Source organism: Sinohyriopsis cumingii, unplaced genomic scaffold, assembly GCF_028554795.1.
Source record: "Sinohyriopsis cumingii isolate HCF-2022 unplaced genomic scaffold, ASM2855479v2 utg001412l, whole genome shotgun sequence".
Lineage (NCBI taxonomy): Eukaryota > Metazoa > Mollusca > Bivalvia > Unionida > Unionidae > Sinohyriopsis > Sinohyriopsis cumingii.
Window position 1 is genome coordinate 1 of NW_028315996.1, and position 20,778 is coordinate 20,778.

Genomic DNA, 20,778 nt, shown 5'->3' on the forward strand with positions numbered 1-20,778 from the left:
TCGCGCACTTCTTGAGGGTGCACTTTCAAGGTGTATCGTGGAGCTAGGGCATCTTGCAATTTTTGCATCTCAGGAATGCCACAGGGTGTGCCTTTGGACAGTCCGGCTTGTTGTAACAGGAGTTCTGCTTCATTTCGTTGTTTGGCTCGATCGGATCGTTGAATAGTTTTCCAGGTTCTTTTCCATTCTACCGTGTCGTTCTTGTTGGCATAGGTTCGTCCCACCACGATGGCACGGGCTAAACACATCTGGTCTTGAGGGTTGTTAATTCGGACGAGACTTGTTTTGGTGTTGCGAAGGTCGTCCACCAATAAGACCTTTTTGCGTCCAGTCTCTTGAGGAGGAGAGACGTGGGCCATTTTCAGTGTGGCTTTACCATCGGTGATGTCAAACTGATCATTAGATTGTTGTACGTGTTGAATCTTGTCCATGACTTTGGAAGGGGTTAGTTCTGCGGGTCTGCTAAACTCGATCCAAACAGGGGATTTCAAGCTGTCGTGATCTATGGATAGTGTCAAGAAATCGTCTTCTTTGGGTTGACATTGTTGCTTTAGTGTGGTGAGCAAAGAATCCCACATCTCGGTGATAAACCCTTCTGCTTTCTCCAATGGTACGTCGGACTTGAAATCTTTAAACTTCACCGTGTAGGTGTAAGTCGTGGTTCTAAATTTTCTAGAGGGTCGCTTTTCCGTCTCTCGAATGTGATAGTACTTTTCAGGGTTAACTGGTGGACTTTGGTTTGGAGTGGGCTCTCTATGTCTGGTCGCAGACGTGGAAGGTGTTGGTTCAGGTTTGCTCATGTCTTCGTTTTGAGCGAACACTTCTTTTCGTGTGTGAGGCGATACGTCACTTCGCTGCCTCTTACGTTCTTCTTCTCTCTCACTGAAATCGTGCGATCGTTTCATCTCGATTGCTGATTCAGAAATGATTTAACCAAGTTCATTCTCTCCATATATACCCTCTCTACCTCTTGTTGTCACAATGACTTGGTATATTTCACAAGGGCAAGTGAAAGCCAAGCATATAGGAGCCCAACGACAGCGGTGCGTCTTAAACACCTCATGCATCTTGATGACCCTTCGATTCAAACCCTACCACAAAAGAAAAAAGTTGCAAGAAAAAAACCCAGACAGTTGGTGTCTTCAAGAGAGCTAGAGACGCCGGCACTGTGTCGCTGGGACACGTACGTACTCCAGAAAACTACGCCACTCGACAACGTTGTCTCCTTCTCTCAGTCACTTCTACTTTGTCGCTGAATACATTCTACCAACCCTGTTTTAACACACGTTTCTTCATCTGATATTTTTAAAAAATATACTAAACGCATTTTTAAAAGAACTACCCTTTTTCGACAGCAGTGACGGCGTCTCCTGCTGCTGTTACCACTGTTGCTGCACAAAGATGATCTTTCCTTAAGATCAAAATATGAGACAGAGCAAGTAAGTTGTGAAGTTGAGCGGAGGTGTCTAAACAACAACTGTCAAGCCCCTATGTTCCATTTCTGTTTGTGATAATAAACTTGTGATACTTCACATTTTCTAAAGTGGAAATCTTTACAAACCGTACAAAAGTTATATGACTTTGGCTTCTGACAGTTGTACAGACTCTTCACTTTATAAGTGTCACGAGAAAATAGTGTATCCAAGTTTTACCATTTTCCAAAACACCCACACACTTGCAACGTGACCAGAATCTGTACTTCTTTATTTGTGGATATCCAACAGACCCGTCCCAGCATATATAGCTGGTTAAGAACTGTAGGAATATCACCTCATTTTTTTCAGAAATATCAAAGCTTTTATGTGTATCTTCCCTGTTCCACCCTTTATTAGTGCTTAGGTATATTCCCTAAACAACACAAACAATTTGGAACAAAATTAAACTTTGAATTAAGGTTTCTCTCTGTTTATACATTTTTTTTCAAGTTGTTGGTACATGGCATATGACATCCAAATACTTTCTCAAACTGAGAGGCATTTCTACACATGTCATTGCCTTTGTTAACTTCGGTTTTGTTGGTTAGTCATCGTTAATCTTTAATTCTATTTTTATGATGTATTTCTTTTTTGCTAGAAGATTTAATTTATTTATGTTGTTTAGTCTGCTGCTGCAAAAAAGAAAATGCATGTATCTATAGCAAAGTGTTTCAGTTTGTTCAGTTTTTTATTTCAAGCTCTACAAAAGGTACCAAGTTTGTCTTGCAAGGGGATTGAAACTTTAAGTTACGCGGACGTGAAGGAAAACATACCTTTGTTACTACAATTTGCTGTCTTTGTGATCGTTCTAATCATGCTTGCCTTATATCTTTTTGTTTTAGGATCATATTTCTTCTGATGTAAATACATACATCAATGGATAGACAGCTTGGGTTATCATCCTTGAGGTTCACTGTACTTTTAGTTTCTTTACTTCATACAAACCCCAAAATCACTAGCTTGAAGGGAAAAAATAACAAAAAACTGACACCTGGTACTGTAACACATCTGTCTCTGTTGATGTGAGTGTGCTTGACAAAATGTTTGAGTAAGATTAAAAATGTTTGTCAGTTTCAAAACTCGAACCAGTACTGTGGCCGTTTAATATTTTCATGTGGCAAGAAGAAATGGTACAATACGCAACAAATGGATTGTACATTTACACTCTAATCTGTCTGCACTGCAATGGTAACAACGCTCTTGCGTTGACATTATTTTGCCACACTACCTAAGAAAAAACAATTCATCACTCATCATAAACGATTTCATTGGCTATACATATTTTCTTACCGCTTTCGCTTCGAATTGACTTCAGTACCTTTTCGCACAGTGACAAGATCGGACGTGTTTTTTGCTTTTTTTTTTATTCTGCGGCTGGTCGCTACACTACTTGCTCTGAATTTACAACCAAACATTGTGTTACGCATTGTAAGTGACTTCATTGGGCCAACCGATATTTTACACTTCTGTCTCTATTCATATGAGTGTGCTTGTCAAAATGTTTGAGTAAGATTAAAAATGTTTGTCAGTTTCAAAACGCGAACCGGTACTGTGGCCGTTTAGTATTTGATCTGGCAAGAAGAAATGGTACAATACGCAACAAAGGGTTTGTACGTTTACACTCTCCAATCTGTCTGCACTGCCATGGTAACAACGCTCTTGCGTTGGCATTATTTTGCCACACTACCTAAGAAAAAAACAATGCATCACTCATCATAAACGATTCATTGGCTATACTTATTTTCTTACCGCTTTCGCTTCGAATTGACTTCAGTATCGTTTCGCACAGTGACAAGATCGGACGTGTTTTTTTTTTTTTTTTTTTTTTATTCTGCGGCTGGTCGCTACTTTACTTGCCCTGAATTTACAACCAAACAATGTGTTGCACATTGTAAGTGACTTCATTGGTCAGTCGATATTTTCCACTGCCTTAGCTTCAAATTGGTTTCACTTGTTATTCGCACCGCGAGATAATCAGACGCGTTTTTCTGTACCTGACCATTAGTCACTTCACAAACAATAAAACTAACACACAAATGATCACGCCATGGGCGACTCATGGAAATTATGTTAGTCATGTTACGAAATATATCACGACTTGTTTGGATGTACTTTTCTGTGGTCACTCTTAAGCGGTAAGAAAATATGTATAGCCAGTGGAAAATATCGACTGACCAATGAAGTCACTTACAATGTGCAACACATTGTTTGGTTGTAAATTCAGGGCAAGTAAAGTAGCGACCAGCCGCAGAATAAAAAAAAAAAAAAAAAAAACACGTCCGATCTTGTCACTGTGCGAAACGATACTGAAGTCAATTCGAAGCGAAAGCGGTAAGAAAATAAGTATAGCCAATGAATCGTTTATGATGAGTGATGCATTGTTTTTTTCTTAGGTAGTGTGGCAAAATAATGCCAACGCAAGAGCGTTGTTACCATGGCAGTGCAGACAGATTGGAGAGTGTAAACGTACAAACCCTTTGTTGCGTATTGTACCATTTCTTCTTGCCAGATCAAATACTAAACGGCCACAGTACCGGTTCGCGTTTTGAAACTGACAAACATTTTTAATCTTACTCAAACATTTTGACAAGCACACTCATATGAATAGAGACAGAAGTGTAAAATATCGGTTGGCCCAATGAAGTCACTTACAATGCGTAACACAATGTTTGGTTGTAAATTCAGAGCAAGTAGTGTAGCGACCAGCCGCAGAATAAAAAAAAAAGCAAAAAACACGTCCGATCTTGTCACTGTGCGAAAAGGTACTGAAGTCAATTCGAAGCGAAAGCGGTAAGAAAATATGTATAGCCAATGAAATCGTTTATGATGAGTGATGAATTGTTTTTTCTTAGGTAGTGTGGCAAAATAATGTCAACGCAAGAGCGTTGTTACCATTGCAGTGCAGACAGATTAGAGTGTAAATGTACAATCCATTTGTTGCGTATTGTACCATTTCTTCTTGCCACATGAAAATATTAAACGGCCACAGTACTGGTTCGAGTTTTGAAACTGACAAACATTTTTAATCTTACTCAAACATTTTGTCAAGCACACTCACATCAACAGAGACAGATGTGTTACAGTACCAGGTGTCAGTTTTTTGTTATTTTTTCCCTTCAAGCTAGTGATTTTGGGGTTTGTATGAAGTAAAGAAACTAAAAGTACAGTGAACCTCAAGGATGATAACCCAAGCTGTCTATCCATTGATGTATGTATTTACATCAGAAGAAATATGATCCTAAAACAAAAAGATATAAGGCAAGCATGATTAGAACGATCACAAAGACAGCAAATTGTAGTAACAAAGGTATGTTTTCCTTCACGTCCGCGTAACTTAAAGTTTCAATCCCCTTGCAAGACAAACTTGGTACCTTTTGTAGAGCTTGAAATAAAAAACTGAACAAACTGAAACACTTTGCTATAGATACATGCATTTTCTTTTTTGCAGCAGCAGACTAAACAACATAAATAAATTAAATCTTCTAGCAAAAAAGAAATACATCATAAAAATAGAATTAAAGATTAACGATGACTAACCAACAAAACCGAAGTTAACAAAGGCAATGACATGTGTAGAAATGCCTCTCAGTTTGAGAAAGTATTTGGATGTCATATGCCATGTACCAACAACTTGAAAAAAAATGTATAAACAGAGAGAAACCTTAATTCAAAGTTTAATTTTGTTCCAAATTGTTTGTGTTGTTTAGGGAATATACCTAAGCACTAATAAAGGGTGGAACAGGGAAGATACACATAAAAGCTTTGATATTTCTGAAAAAAATGAGGTGATATTCCTACAGTTCTTAACCAGCTATATATGCTGGGACGGGTCTGTTGGATATCCACAAATAAAGAAGTACAGATTCTGGTCACGTTGCAAGTGTGTGGGTGTTTTGGAAAATGGTAAAACTTGGATACACTATTTTCTCGTGACACTTATAAAGTGAAGAGTCTGTACAACTGTCAGAAGCCAAAGTCATATAACTTTTGTACGGTTTGTAAAGATTTCCACTTTAGAAAATGTGAAGTATCACAAGTTATTATCACAAACAGAAATGGAACATAGGGGCTTGACAGTTGTTGTTTAGACACCTCCGCTCAACTTCACAACTTACTTGCTCTGTCTCATATTTTGATCTTAAGGAAAGATCATCTTTGTGCAGCAACAGTGGTAACAGCAGCAGGAGACGCCGTCACTGCTGTCGAAAAAGGGTAGTTCTTTTAAAAATGCGTTTAGTATATTTTTTAAAAATATCAGATGAAGAAACGTGTGTTAAAACAGGGTTGGTAGAATGTATTCAGCGACAAAGTAGAAGTGACTGAGAGAAGGAGACAACGTTGTCGAGTGGCGTAGTTTTCTGGAGTACGTACGTGTCCCAGCGACACAGTGCCGGCGTCTCTAGCTCTCTTGAAGACACCAACTGTCTGGGTTTTTTTCTTGCAACTTTTTTCTTTTGTGGTAGGGTTTGAATCGAAGGGTCATCAAGATGCATGAGGTGTTTAAGACGCACCGCTGTCGTTGGGCTCCTATATGCTTGGCTTTCACTTGCCCTTGTGAAATATACCAAGTCATTGTGACAACAAGAGGTAGAGAGGGTATATATGGAGAGAATGAACTTGGTTAAATCATTTCTGAATCAGCAATCGAGATGAAACGATCGCACGATTTCAGTGAGAGAGAAGAAGAACGTAAGAGGCAGCGAAGTGACGTATCGCCTCACACACGAAAAGAAGTGTTCGCTCAAAACGAAGACATGAGCAAACCTGAACCAACACCTTCCACGTCTGCGACCAGACATAGAGAGCCCACTCCAAACCAAAGTCCACCAGTTAACCCTGAAAAGTACTATCACATTCGAGAGACGGAAAAGCGACCCTCTAGAAAATTTAGAACCACGACTTACACCTACACGGTGAAGTTTAAAGATTTCAAGTCCGACGTACCATTGGAGAAAGCAGAAGGGTTTATCACCGAGATGTGGGATTCTTTGCTCACCACACTAAAGCAACAATGTCAACCCAAAGAAGACGATTTCTTGACACTATCCATAGATCACGACAGCTTGAAATCCCCTGTTTGGATCGAGTTTAGCAGACCCGCAGAACTAACCCCTTCCAAAGTCATGGACAAGATTCAACACGTACAACAATCTAATGATCAGTTTGACATCACCGATGGTAAAGCCACACTGAAAATGGCCCACGTCTCTCCTCCTCAAGGGACTGGACGCAAAAAGGTCTTATTGGTGGACGACCTTCGCAACACCAAAACAAGTCTCGTCCGAATTAACAACCCTCAAGACCAGATGTGTTTAGCCCGTGCCATCGTGGTGGGACGAACCTATGCCAACAAGAACGACACGGTAGAATGGAAAAGAACCTGGAAAACTATTCAACGATCCGATCGAGCCAAACAACGAAATGAAGCAGAACTCCTGTTACAACAAGCCGGACTGTCCAAAGGCACACCCTGTGGCATTCCTGAGATGCAAAAATTGCAAGATGCCCTAGCTCCACGATACACCTTGAAAGTGCACCCTCAAGAAGTGCGCGGACCTCTGTTGTTTCGAGGCCAAGACTTTAAGGACGGAAAATACATTCATGTCTATTATCACGATGAACATTTCGATACCATTACCGCCATCCCCGGATTCCTGGGATACAGATATTACTGTGAGAAATGTGACCGTGGTTATAATAATCGAGAGCAACACAAACATTGTGGATCGAAATGCCGAGGATGTTTGGCCTCTCCACCCTGTCTGAGCGAAGGGCAAAAACCATTGCATTGTCCTGCTTGTCTGCGCACGTTTTTCAGCCCTGCCTGTTACCAACAACATCTGAAGACGCAAGGTTCACAGCAGAAATGTGCTTGTCAACTCCTGAGATTGTGCCCTACGTGTGGACAAGGCATACGTACCAATAGTACCAAGGCACACGTATGTTCAGGAAAAAAGAAATGTCACATTTGTCATCACATCGTGGACTTGAAACACCAATGCTACGTGCAAAAATACCAACCCCAACCAGAGAAAGAGGATGGTCACAAGAAGAAAAGCAATTTCATCTTTTTCGATTTCGAATGCATGCAAGAGACTGGCATTCACATTCCTAATTTCTGCGTGGCTCATCGAGCGTGCGAGAAGTGCATTCAAGAACCTATCTTCAGTCATTGCCCTCACTGCAGCAAGATTCCTGGAGGACGTGAAAAAATCTTTCGGGGACCGAACACGCTAGCCGATTTCGCTCGATGGGTCTTAGACCCCATCGACAAGACGTGGAGCCAAGAGGACATCGAACGTTACGGAGATTGTCATCGTCATGCCACGGTGATGGCTCACAATTTCTCCGGATACGATGGACAGTTTCTTCTCAGATACTATACGGAACATGGCACCGAACGTCCTAAAGTGACTTTGAACGGAGCCAAAATCATTTTCATGCAAGTGGGACAAGTACAGTTTAAAGATTCGATGAGCTATTTGGCCATGCCTTTGAGTCGAATGCCTAAAACGTTTGGAATGACAGAAATGGCTAAAGGGTACTTTCCACACTTTTTCAATACGGAAGCCAATCAACACGCCGTTCTACCCCATTTACCTGAGGCTCACTATTACGACCCCGACAACATGCGTACCGAACAACGAGAAGCTTTCTACGCTTGGTACCAGGCTCACGCCTCGGACCCCTTCGACTTTCAGGAAGAAATGCTAAAGTATTGTCGTTCCGACGTGGACATTTTACGGCGTTGCTGTGGAAAATTTCGAGAACTGTTCATGGAACACGGAGGGGTCGATCCTTTGAAAGAAGCTTGCACCATTGCCAAAGCGTGTTCCTTAGTGTATCGACAACGATTCATGCCTGAAAACACCGTGGCTGTCATCAGCCCTCAAACGACCAACTTTGTCAAACGTCTATACTCGGTCAAAGCCCTACGTTGGTTACATTACTTGTGCGACAAGGAAAACAAATGGATTCAGCATGCCCGCAACGGAGGGGGTGAAAAGACCATCGGAACATATTCGGTAGATGGCTGGGACTTAGAAAACCCCAAGATCGTGTACGAGTTTAACGGTTGCTTATTTCACGGATGTCCCGTCTGTTACCCTGATCGTAGCACTAAAAATCAGTTTTTACAACGAACCATGGAAGACTTGTACCAGGACACTTGTCAGCGACGCCTAAAGTTGGAAGAGGAAGGATACCAAGTGGTGGAAATGTGGGAACACGAGTACGATCACCGTATGAAAACCGATCCCGAGTTTAAACGCCTCGTGGAAGGTTACCAGTTCATGGACCCGCTGAACCCGAGGGATAGTTTGTACGGAGGAAGGACCAATGCCACCTGTTTGCTGTACCAAGCCGACGAAGAGAAAGGAGAAGAAATCAAATACTTGGACGTGTGTTCGCTGTATCCCTACGTGTGTAAATATTGTCGCTTTCCTGTAGGGCACCCGCAATTGCTGACGGAACACATCGACCTGAAAAACATTCGACAATACGAAGGCTTGATCAAGTGTAAAGTTTTGCCTCCCACGAACCTATACCATCCCGTCTTACCTCACCATTGTCAAGGCAAACTGATGTTTCCATTGTGCCGTACTTGTGCCGAAACGTGCAACCAAGACCAACCTTGTCAGCACACCCAGGAAGAACGTGCCTTGACGGGAACCTGGGTCAGCGTAGAATTGTTCAAAGCTCTGGACATGGGATACCAACTGTTAGAAGTGTACGAAATTTGCCACTTTCTCAAGACACAACAATACCACAAGGGTGATCCCAGTCAGAAAGGCATTTTCGCTGACTACGTGGATGCCTTTTTGAAACTGAAACAAGAAGCCAGCGGCTATCCTTCCTGGTGTCACACTCCCGAAGACCAAATACAATTCAAAGAGAAATACTATGAACAAGAAGGCATCTCTTTAGACCACATCGAGAAAAACGAAGGCAGGCGATCGTTTGCCAAAGTGATGTTAAATTGCTTGTGGGGTAAAATGGCACAACGACCGTGTTTACCCAAGACGGAATATTTGACAGAACCTTCCCGCTACTTCCAGATGATTCACGACAAAACCAAATACATGAAACACGTGGACGTCGTTCGAGAGAATTTGATCTTGGTCAATTACGAAGAAGATCTGGACTTTGTACAAGACGACCCTTTTGGAAATGTCATCATTGCGGCTTACGTGACAGCTCATGCTCGCTTAAAATTGTACGAAGCTTTAGAACTGTTAGGGGAACGCGTCCTGTACTTTGACACGGACAGTTGCATCTACATCGATCGACCGGGTCAGCAACACCCTAACATCGAAGAAAACCGTTTAGGAGCCTGGACAGACGAACATCCCGACGACAAGATTCTAAGTTTCGCGAGTGGAGGTCCTAAAAATTACGGCTACCAATACCGGGACAAACAAGGAGAAGTGCACACGGAGTGCAAAGTGAAAGGACTGACTCTGAATTATCGTACCAGTCGAGTGGTCAACTTTGGGGTATTGAAAGAAGCCTTGCAATCGGGAGAAGATGGAAACTTTAAAGTGACCACTCACCAACCGAACAAGATTGTACGTTTACCCACTCACCACATCGTCAGTCGACCCCTGGAAAAAATCTATCAAATCGTGTACCAGAAGCGAGTGAGACTTCCCAATCACTTTACGTTGCCGTACGGTCACATCGATATTGGTCAGCATATAAAAAGGGACAACGTCCAAGACCAATAGTTCATTGTCACTACCAAGACCAATCGACAAAAATGAATCCTTTCAAACAGCAAGTATAGAGCGTAAGACTCAAGTCCAACGAGAAACTCGGGTGTGATTCTATGCCTCACGATCACATCACCAATGCAATACCACATCTTAGTTGTTATGTACTAATGCCATGACAAACTACGTGCAACCAGTGAAACTTCCAGACCACAAAACTTTACCTTATGTACATGCTGATATCACCCAGTATAAAAAGGGACGACTTCCAAGAACGACACTTCATTGCGAGGACAAGCGACGAGAAAGATGAATAACTCTACGCAGAAGAAAAAAGAGAAGGAACAAACATCATTGACCTCTTTCACCACCATACCGTCACAGCAAAGTGCGTTCAAGAAGGGAAAGGATTCAATAGACCTAAAGGAGTATTTTAGCATCCAAATGACCCAGACAGCGACCTCGAGAAAATTTAGAACGACAACTTACACCTACACGATGAAATTTAAAGACTTCGCGTCTGACATTCCAGCCGAGGAAGTATCAGGTTTCATTACGGATCTACTTGACTCACTGTTAGAGGAATTCAAATGTCATTGCCAAGTCAAAGATGAAGGTCGTTTGAGCCTATCTATGTATCACGACAGTTTGAACTCGCCTGTATGTTTCGGATTTAGCACACCTGCAGAAATAACTTCTTCCAAACTTTTGAGGGCTATTGAAGACGTGCGGTCGGTGAGAGAAAAATTTGACATCACCGATGGAAAAGTGACTATTCATATGGCATATGTTGCACCTCCATGGGAAGAAGACGATCACTGCTCTTGATCTGCTTACCGATAAGTGTACCTAGCACGATGGACGTAACAGCAGATTTACGACTGACAGGGAATACGAGATCGGAAACATCTATGCTGGGACACAAGTGGTAGCTGACCAGATATTAAACAACGTGTGTAACGGATAGAGAGACAAACACGAACTTTCTCTTATTTGATTGTTTGTTACTTGTTTTGTTTTGACTTTTTCTTATAAACGAACATTTAATGTAAATTCGTTGCATATGAAGTGATTTTAGAAAGGAGTGAACGTTAATTTTAAACATTAGTTTACTAGAGTCAATAACTAAACAACTCGTAAATATGTTTCTTTTATGCTCAAATGTTTATGTATTTAATGGATAGTGCTTAGACCAAAGCACAGGCCAGAGAGCCCATGTATATATTTACTTGAATAAATGTTTTGAACCCATACAACAGACTTTTCTTTATCGAGTCTCTATTCTATCTGTGAGTCTTTCTTTAGAATATTTCTGTCCTCTTTTCTGTGTGTTTCAATGTGTATTTGTTTGTTTCTGTATGTCTATGTTTGTCCCTATCAACCCTTTGTCCCTACAAATACATTTCACCCTATAAAAGCTTTTGACCCTATAAACCTATGACGTTACCAATGTTTAATTCCCACTGATCCCCAGGTGACATTCCCATGTTCAATTTCCATGTTCAATTCCCCTTGTCACTAGAGTGACCCAGGGTTTTTCTCCATGTTAAATTTCCCTTGTCGCTAGAGTGGCCCAAGGGGTTTTGTAATGCTAATTCCCATTGTCGCTAGGGTGGCCCCATATACTACTCATGCACATTTGTCCATCAATCCACCCATCTCTATCTTTCTCAATGAACAACTAGTCTAACACTAACTCACCCCAATACTTCTGCCCATGTACCATTCACTTTTAAGTGATTATGTACAAGAGATTGAATGTAAAATGTTCATACAGACTATGTCCTTTTGCATACCGTAAAATCCAGCATTATCATTACCTTGATAGCTTTTCACGCAGCTCATCTATTTCTTTCTCCAAGGCCTCTGCTTTTTGTTTGGTTTCGAAACATCGTTTCTCCAACCTTAAATGGTACAATGAAACGTATTATCCTATTCAAAGGTATTGACTGTGAATGTTATCGGCACTGTTCAAATGAGACAAACATGAGGGTACCTGTTTATAAGAGCCTCATACTAAATCACGCTTACTAGACCATTTAGACTATACATTTCAGAGTTCACCGATTCGCATGTTCTAATTCTTGCACACTACATGGGTATTCCGAGGCTAAAGTACACCTTGCCATTATTAACCTCTAAAAATGACGAACATCACCCTTAGATCCCAAAATACACATACAGAAGTAAGATAATTCGTTGTAACTATCATCTCTTTATATTCAAAGATTCATACGTATATAAAATAGTTCGCTGAAGCCAGACAGAACTGTATACATCGTCGTGTGACCTATTCTTAAGCAACCCGTTATCTATGGATTGTAGGGGTGAAAATAGACATTAAAAGTATTCCCATAAACTCTTTCATCGACTCCAAAAATACAATTCGTGTGAAATTGGACCTTTTCAATCTTGTTTTGATTTTCTTAAAAAATGAAAGTTTTAATTAAGAAAGTATTTATTTGCCTAAATATTGCATAATCTTTGAAATTTTCACAAACTACACCAGGTAAGCGAATACAAACTGATATAAATCATTTATAAATCTATAAAAGAGTGTGTATGCCCTTATAGAAACAGAGATAAATGTTTCAGAAGAAAAAAGTTGACAATTCATCATAAAAGATAGCCGCGGGCTTCACATAAAGTCGACGAAATTGCGTCTGGATGTAACATATATTTAATTTGTTTCTTTGGTGTAGAACAAACAAGATCGACAATGGGTTATTATATAATTAGTCAAGGCTATAATAGGGGAAACGGTACATCTACTTTCTCTAAGAAAGAAAATAGACAAAGTTCGCCAATTTTTTTCATAATCAAACTTAATTATCCCTTTTAAAACTCGAACAGGGACAAAATATCGAAAAGCGGTTTCTGCACAAATTCTCTATTAAACCCACTATATATAGTAAAAATAAAAAACTTTTATTATTTTCACACTTTTGTTTTTCCATTTGTAGTTCCAAACACCTTTCAGACATCGAGGAACAGTTTTCGCACTTGTTTTTCTGTTTTGGTTGCCTGTGTCGTCCGTTTCCTTCGGACAGTGAACGCGCTAGAACTTGGTGCCTGGGATTTGAATCCCCAGTGTCCAGGATCTGATAATGACAAAGATAGAACTAATAGAGACATAATAACATTATATGACATACTTATCCTCCTTAATTTTGGAATACGATATTCTAGATTTGATCATCATCATTGAAGATAATTAAGTCAGTAATTTGTTTGTGTAAAGTTTCCTCCATAAATCAAACACTTTGCATATGACTAATGCAATGCAAGTCTAACACTTTTTGATCACATTGTTGTTGTTGTTGTTGTTGTGGGGTTTAACGCCATTTTTCAGCACACGATAGGCTATACATGGCGGCCAGTATTAATGGTGGAGGAAGAACCCGGGAAAACCCCGGAAAGAACCACCGACCCACGAGAAGCTACTGGCAAGCTTTCTCACATACCCACATTGGCTGTGATCACATTGTACAAATATGAATAAATTAAATTGGTGTGTTTCATAAACAGTCATGTCTCCTTTGAACTCCGTTTTAAATGAAAAAATTAGCTACGTGGAATACAAGCATATAGGACTAACATAGCACTTCCTAATTATATTCAAATTATATAAAATCTCGGAGGTAGTCAGCTGTATTTTTTCTCCTCCCTCTCTCTCTCTCTCTCTCTCTCTCTCTCTCTCTCTCTCTCTCGCATCCCCCACCCCACCACTACCCACCAACACAAACATACAATGATATTAATCAACATCCTGGTTGTAAAAGAGGCACAGAAACCTTAATGTTTATTAACCTGGTTGAACCAAAGGCAAAGATACATCAGGGTGTGGACGTTTATTACAAATGATTGAACAATATGGGTGTCATTTAATATGCATATATTGTGAGAACGATAATTCACTGTTTCAATGTGTCATTCTTGGATCTCATACACTGTTTATTATGTGAGAAAGCTTACTGGTAGCTTGATATGGGTCCGTGGTTCTTAACGGGAGTTTCTTAAGATATTTCTCCACCTCGTAGTTTTTACAAAGCATGCAATACTGGCTGAAGGTCGTAAGAATGCCTTCAACTCGATACCCAAAACAATGGTATTTAATGTTGAAAAGATTAGATAAAACTAACAGTGTCAGCTGGGCTATCAAAGTTAAAGACACGTTATTTCGTTTCGGTTTTGGGTATGTTTGGCTAAATAAAGATGTTGGAGACGAAAAACAATTTTTGCAGAGAATTAATGACTAAAAACTACAAAACTGGCAGCGTGATGTTAGCTCACATAAATGTGGGTATTATAACATTTACAAAACCAAATTAGGACCGGAAAAATACCTCTCATGTGGATCATCGTATTTTCTTAGGAAATTATTTGTTAACGTTAGATGCTCAGCGCATACGCTGGAAACAGAGACAGGTAGGCATAACATGATTGAGAGAAATAATAAGTATTGGGAACTATGCCCGAAAAATAATAATGTCTATTTCGTAGAAGATGAATTCCATTTTGTGTGTGTTTGTCCAGCAACGACCATATAAGACAGAAATACTTCAATGAAGTTTATTATCTCTTTCCGTCTGTAGAAAACTTTGATTCCTTATCGAGTCATAACAATATATTAATTATAAGGAAATCTTTTTTACTACATCAATTTGGCTTTTCGTCAATACAATCTTTGATAACTCAAACGAATGGTGAATGATATACTTAGAGGAAGTAACATCTTTATAAAACAATGCACGATTATTGGAAATTATTTATCTATACTCATGATGAACACCACATTTAACTTTAAACCATGGTGGATATTATAGTTATTTGTATTGTATTGTATTTTGTAATATAGGTCGATTGCCTAAATTACTGAATAAAGTATTATTATTAAAATTATTATATTGCAAGAACAATACTGCACTGTTTCAATTTGTCATTATTTGATTTCATATACTGTTCATCATGTGAGAAATCTTCTTGGTAGCTTCCTTTGGGTCGGTGGTTCTTAAAGGCGGTTTACCCGGTTTTTCTCCACCAGTTTAATTATACTTGCCGCCATGTATAGCCTCTTTTGCGCTGAAAATGGCGTTAAACCCTAAACAACAAGTTTCAAGTAATGGCTGGCATATTTATCAGTGAAACACGTGAAACATACCGTTCTAATTGTCAGAGCATCGCCTGTACATTGACTCAGTAAATCTATGAACTTCTCTTTTGTCTCATCTAAGTGTTTGCTGAACCCTCCACGCGCTACTTTTCGCTGCTTTCGTCCGATGTCCTTTTGTAGAGTTGTGAGCTTCTTAGCCGCCATTGACACGCGCACGGAATGCACATACAGCAGTCCGCACTCCATCTTAAACACGTTTTCGTCAATCTCCATAAGCCTGTTTTGGAAGAGATCAGAAGGTGTAAACGTTTCTGTCTCGTTTTGAATGTTAATTTATGTACTTGGTAATGCTTTAATTGCTCATCTTCAGATAGAGTTACAGAAGTACGACTATTGCCTGCTCAGCAGTTTATCATTGGTAGAGAAGCTTTGGTAGCACAGTTGGTAGAGCGTCGGACTCTTTATTCAAAGTCAGATATCTGGGTGTGTCTGTAGGAAAGGAACTCTGATTCCATTTATGTAGCCAATATTGTGTTCAAAATGCCCTTAAAACCAAGAACACAAAATCTAGATTTAGTGCGACATGTGTGGAATATCTGAATACAATCAAAACATTTTGGTAATAAATAGGGTGCTTCACGAGTCGACAAAGAAAATTATTAAGTACGTGTGGGTGTCATTGATATACCGATGATATGTAAAAATGTTTCATTAAAATGAAACGAGGCTTACAATGAATGGTGTATCTATGATACGTCATATATACTATACATATATTTTGTTATTTCACATAAAATACACACACATACTTGTATTTCCAACGTAGTTAAGGTTGACTACAGGCAAGTGTGGATTGACGGAGTGAATGAACTATGTACATCCCAACACAGTGGTTTCACTAGAACATGCAGTTCTTTTCCTTCTGAGGCTATTCACAATCCTTTTTGCAAATTTGTAAGTTGCTTCTTTTAGGGTTTATATTTTCGTTCATAGCGATTAAATAAATTAGAGCCTTACAAACATGCCAGGGTTAGCTTATTCAGCTCGGAACACACAGCCATTCATTTACCGGCGAGTGGGACATATAAGCTAAGCAAAATGACGAACCTACAAGAGGTATTTGAATAAACAAAACCCAAAAGAACATTTCAATGTATTTACAGTTGATCTACGTCATGATTATGCTTTAATTAACATTGCTCGGCTGATTGTAAATTTTACCATCATATATAGGTTCAGAGACCACGGATTTTCGCTTGCATCTTGCTACAATAGTCCAGAGAGAGAGAGAGAGAGAGAGAGAGAGAGAGAGGCGGTAAGATAGCTTTTACACGTTGTGTTAGGTTGAAAAAAAGAAAAGAAAAGAAAACAAACAAAGCATTAGATAGCTTACAGCATGTGTGGGTGGCGCCTAACCAAGAAATGTATCGTACAGTTTTTAAATAGTCTACAGTATGTATGTATGTATGTGTGTGTGTGTGTGTGTGTGCGTGCGCGCGTGGGTGTATGGATGGATGAAACGAAATTGTTCGTTTACACACAAACTACAAAATTTCAATCCCCACGATTATTTATGATTGGCATGTACATAGGTAGGTAGGCAGGAAGGTAGGTGAACAAATATGCGTATAAACAGATTGTCATACCTGGAGTGGGGTAATTCCTTTCTACGTTGAGATGGCATAGGTGTTTTGTCATAGCGTTGCTTTAGCTTTCCGGACGCCATTCACTAACCCATATGCGATAAATTCATTTAGAGTTAGAGAGCACTAAACAAATACTTCAAACCCGTGTGTTGTTAAAAATAATACGCGGGTGTCAATCACAAGTCATCATGGCCGTACATATACACGTATTTAAATACAATATCCGAGACTGAGTTGTTAAATATACTTTATCTATCAAAACATGTATGACGTTTCGTTAATATGCTACCCCAGTTAATATAATACTATGTTCGAGTGAAAACTGACACGAATAGCTATATCTATGTCTCCAACTTAGTCATTATCTCTGTTTCGCCTGAACAGTATTATTAGGTAGGTATATGTATATGTATGCATACGTGCACGTATGTATAATATTATAGAAACATTTCGCTCATAATATACTGTTTACCTACTTTCTGTTTTACATCATACGATATTAGTGTACACCCCATTTTGTCATATATCTATTTGTGCGTTAAGAAAGTTTAATAATTGTTCCTTACACAAACTCACACCGAACGTATCTAAGCATTACTTTGTTCTCATTTGCCGCTTGCGCGCGGCCTGAGATTTAGTTTTATTCAACACCGTCTGTGCAGCGTATCGAATTATGACTATCATCTGTCACGATCCGAGATCATATAATGAGCCGGCTGATGAGGATCCATGCTCTATGTTGTGCCCATGATTTCAAGGGAACAATCGTAGAATATGATCTGTCTGTGCATTATGATAGGCATATATGTGTTAGTGTTGTTGGCAACTGGTTGCACTTTAATGACAGATCTGTACGGCATATGTAGTCGAATCTATTGCAGCAGCTATCGACATAACACTAGCTCTTTGTAGGGCCGAGTCAAGCAGTCTTCTTTACATGACTGACACTATTGTCGAAGACAAAGCTGTATTCAACGGGTGATGAAAATTATTTACAGACCCGTATTGCACATTTTTAAAAAAAAATTTAATAAAACTTAACCATGTAGGTTAACATAACTTTATTAGTACACATGTATGACCTGGTTGAGTTTTGTTCCCGAATCAAACAAGGAACTTGAGTAGGTAGAACTAACCTATCATAACGTTTTTTTCACTATAGATAATTGTGCAGCATAACCTCTACTGATTTTCTTAAGGGAGCAACTGGAAGATGACAACAAAAAGAGCCCAAACTCCCCCTTTCAAATAGATTGTTCAAATTTAAATTCCAGCATATGCCAAATTAGCTGTCCGTTTATACAGCCGTACATACGGTAAAATATTTCCTCTGTGTTCCTCCCTCAGCAAAAACATTATTAGAATCGATATGCTTGCGCGAACAGTAAGACGATAAATCTACGGGCACATTAAGTTTTGATTTGTTGATAGCGTTATCTCTAGAGTAATTTGATACAACCAGTGGCGTTACTAGGGTTGGTGTCACCCAGTGCGGTAATACATAATGTCACCCCTATGGACATCCTTCCGTAAGAGACGATACAGAATCTTAGCAATGTCATTTTGGTGTCACCCCCTCTGATGGTGTCACCGGGTGCGGGCCACACCCCCTCGCTAACCCCTACTGACGCCACTGGATACAACCATCGTTTATATATGTCCTTAATAAATACTGACTCATGGTTCTCGCTAGCATAATCAAGTGATCAGCTTATATATATAGAAACCATGCAACGCTACCGGCCGATATGGCATGCACACATCTACACATAGCACCAACCAAATATAGTCCATTTTAACGTGCTGAAATTACGTAAATAAATGGTATATCGATTGCTTCTGGCTTCATGTTATCCCAGGTAATGAAGTTTAATTGATCCTATTATTGACTTGACCCGTCAAAGTATTTTGATTTAAAGCTGGGTAGAAACGTTTGTGTTATATGTTTTGAGATTACAGATGGCGTTGTCGAGCATATTTTGCACATAAATTTATGACACTTTAAAAAAAGTAAGAACAAGACCAAAGTCTGTCATGACACTTCCAAGGACCGTGTACTTTGACGAGACAGGGTCGCGAGCAAGCTCATGCAGAGGTTGAGCAATGCCAGGATGAAAAGTAAGTTTGTAATATTTCTTCTTAATTAAATCAATTTCGTGTTTGAATTGCATTTTCGTGGTCTGTGTCAATGGCATTATGTTTACCATGTTCCTTATTATAATTGTAGCAACATACCTTGTCTAATTATACCTCTGATTGTTCTGGAAATGAACTTTTGTCCTTCATTCTGGCTATAGGCTTGTATCGTAGTGTTTTGTTTTTAATAAAATCTTGGCTATATAGAAATTATTCATTCGTGCTGTAAGATCATGAGGCAGAATCATAGATTGTGTGCAGTGTTTGATTTGGGCTGAGATTATTTAATTCAAAATATTCCTCTCTGGAAGCACAAGGTGCTCTACAATATTCTTGGAAAGAGACATTAACTTGAAATTATAATGAATTCAAACAAGAAAACATTGGATTATATAATAGTGATTCAACAAAAGACTGTTGATACATTATTACTATACAGGACATTGGTAGAGCAGTACATTCGAGACTACCAGTCTTGAAAGGCATCTCAACACATTTGGCGTTGGATATCAATTGGAATACTACTAAAGTTTATTAAGAATTTGATTCACTCTGACTTGAGTTAGTAATTCCAGCATTATTCGGGATTTAACTTGCAATATCGCAAGTACTTTTTATATTTTCACTTTTATATTCTTGGAAGATAAATAGTTTGTTGAATTTTACAAAGTTTGTTGCTGCTCATTCGTTTCTATTAGTTAGTTTAAGACCAAAATAATGTGATAGAAAACTCTCCTACGGGATATGAATTTCTCTAAAAAATGTCAGAACACTTTGTTTTTGAAATTTAAATTCATTTGATGCCGAATTTTCTTAGCCTCAGATATTATTTTGAATATTTTTGAAATCTTTAGCAAAACCACGAAGCATTCACAATGTGTTCTTTATTTTCAATCCTACTCAGGAAAGGTTAGAGTCATTGAAAGGGATGAATTACCACAGCTTGCCAGACAAAATGATCTGCCTGAATCTCAGGCTTTTTAAAGGAAACACGAAATACCAACTAGCTTGATTTCTTTTTCGGTAGAAAATATTATTTTTTGGGGGGATAAAATCCCTTTTTTTTTCATTAGTAAGTCTCGATTTGGCTCTAACTTGTAAGCTATTGAATTGAAATTAAACCAAAATCATGAAATCAAGTTAAGAAAGCTTGAGTTCCAGCAAGACGAAAATTAATGCAATTTGAGAAAGAGACAAATACAGATGCAGGAAGAAAAACAGAAGAAACAAATCAAATTGGAGAAAGAGGAGAAAGAAACAAATACAGTTGCAGGAAGAAAAACAGAAGAAACAAATCAAATTGGAGAAAGAGGAGAAAGAAAAAAAAACGCAGCTATATAAGGATGAAAGAGAACTGGACGTAGTTTTGTCAATTTAATTTGAATTATTTGTTACTTATTTTTTAATTTTTTAAAATTTAATTACATTCTAATATAATGTAACATTCTATGTTGGACTTGATCTTGTTCAAAATTGAATTCATTTCTGCATGACCTGAATTGACCTGTTCTGCAAAAAACTGACACATCGCTAAATTTTTCACTATGTGTATAGGCTTAAAATCAGAATTATTATTAATAGAAGTTACTATGTTTATTTGGGTTTAGGTGTAAGTTTTGCAATGTCCTTAGTATATTTGACATAGTCAAGGTTCTGGTTTCTAATACTAACTAAAAGTTGTTATTTTGTAAAGATCA

The 20,778-nt window shown here is 38.9% G+C and overlaps 1 protein-coding gene across 1 annotated transcript; it reads right to left on the minus strand.

The window, feature by feature from the left end:
• Positions 1–12,006: 12,006 nt before the first annotated feature.
• On the minus strand, positions 12,007–17,236 carry LOC149772521 (uncharacterized; the record flags this gene model as incomplete). The annotated part of the gene is made up of 4 exons (XM_089947679.1): positions 16,946–17,236; positions 15,348–15,576; positions 13,130–13,287; positions 12,007–12,090 (listed from the first exon to the last, which is right to left on the minus strand). Coding segments are annotated over exons 1-4 (551 nt in total), but the record flags the coding sequence as incomplete, so codon positions are not given.
• Positions 17,237–20,778: the final 3,542 nt, after the last annotated feature.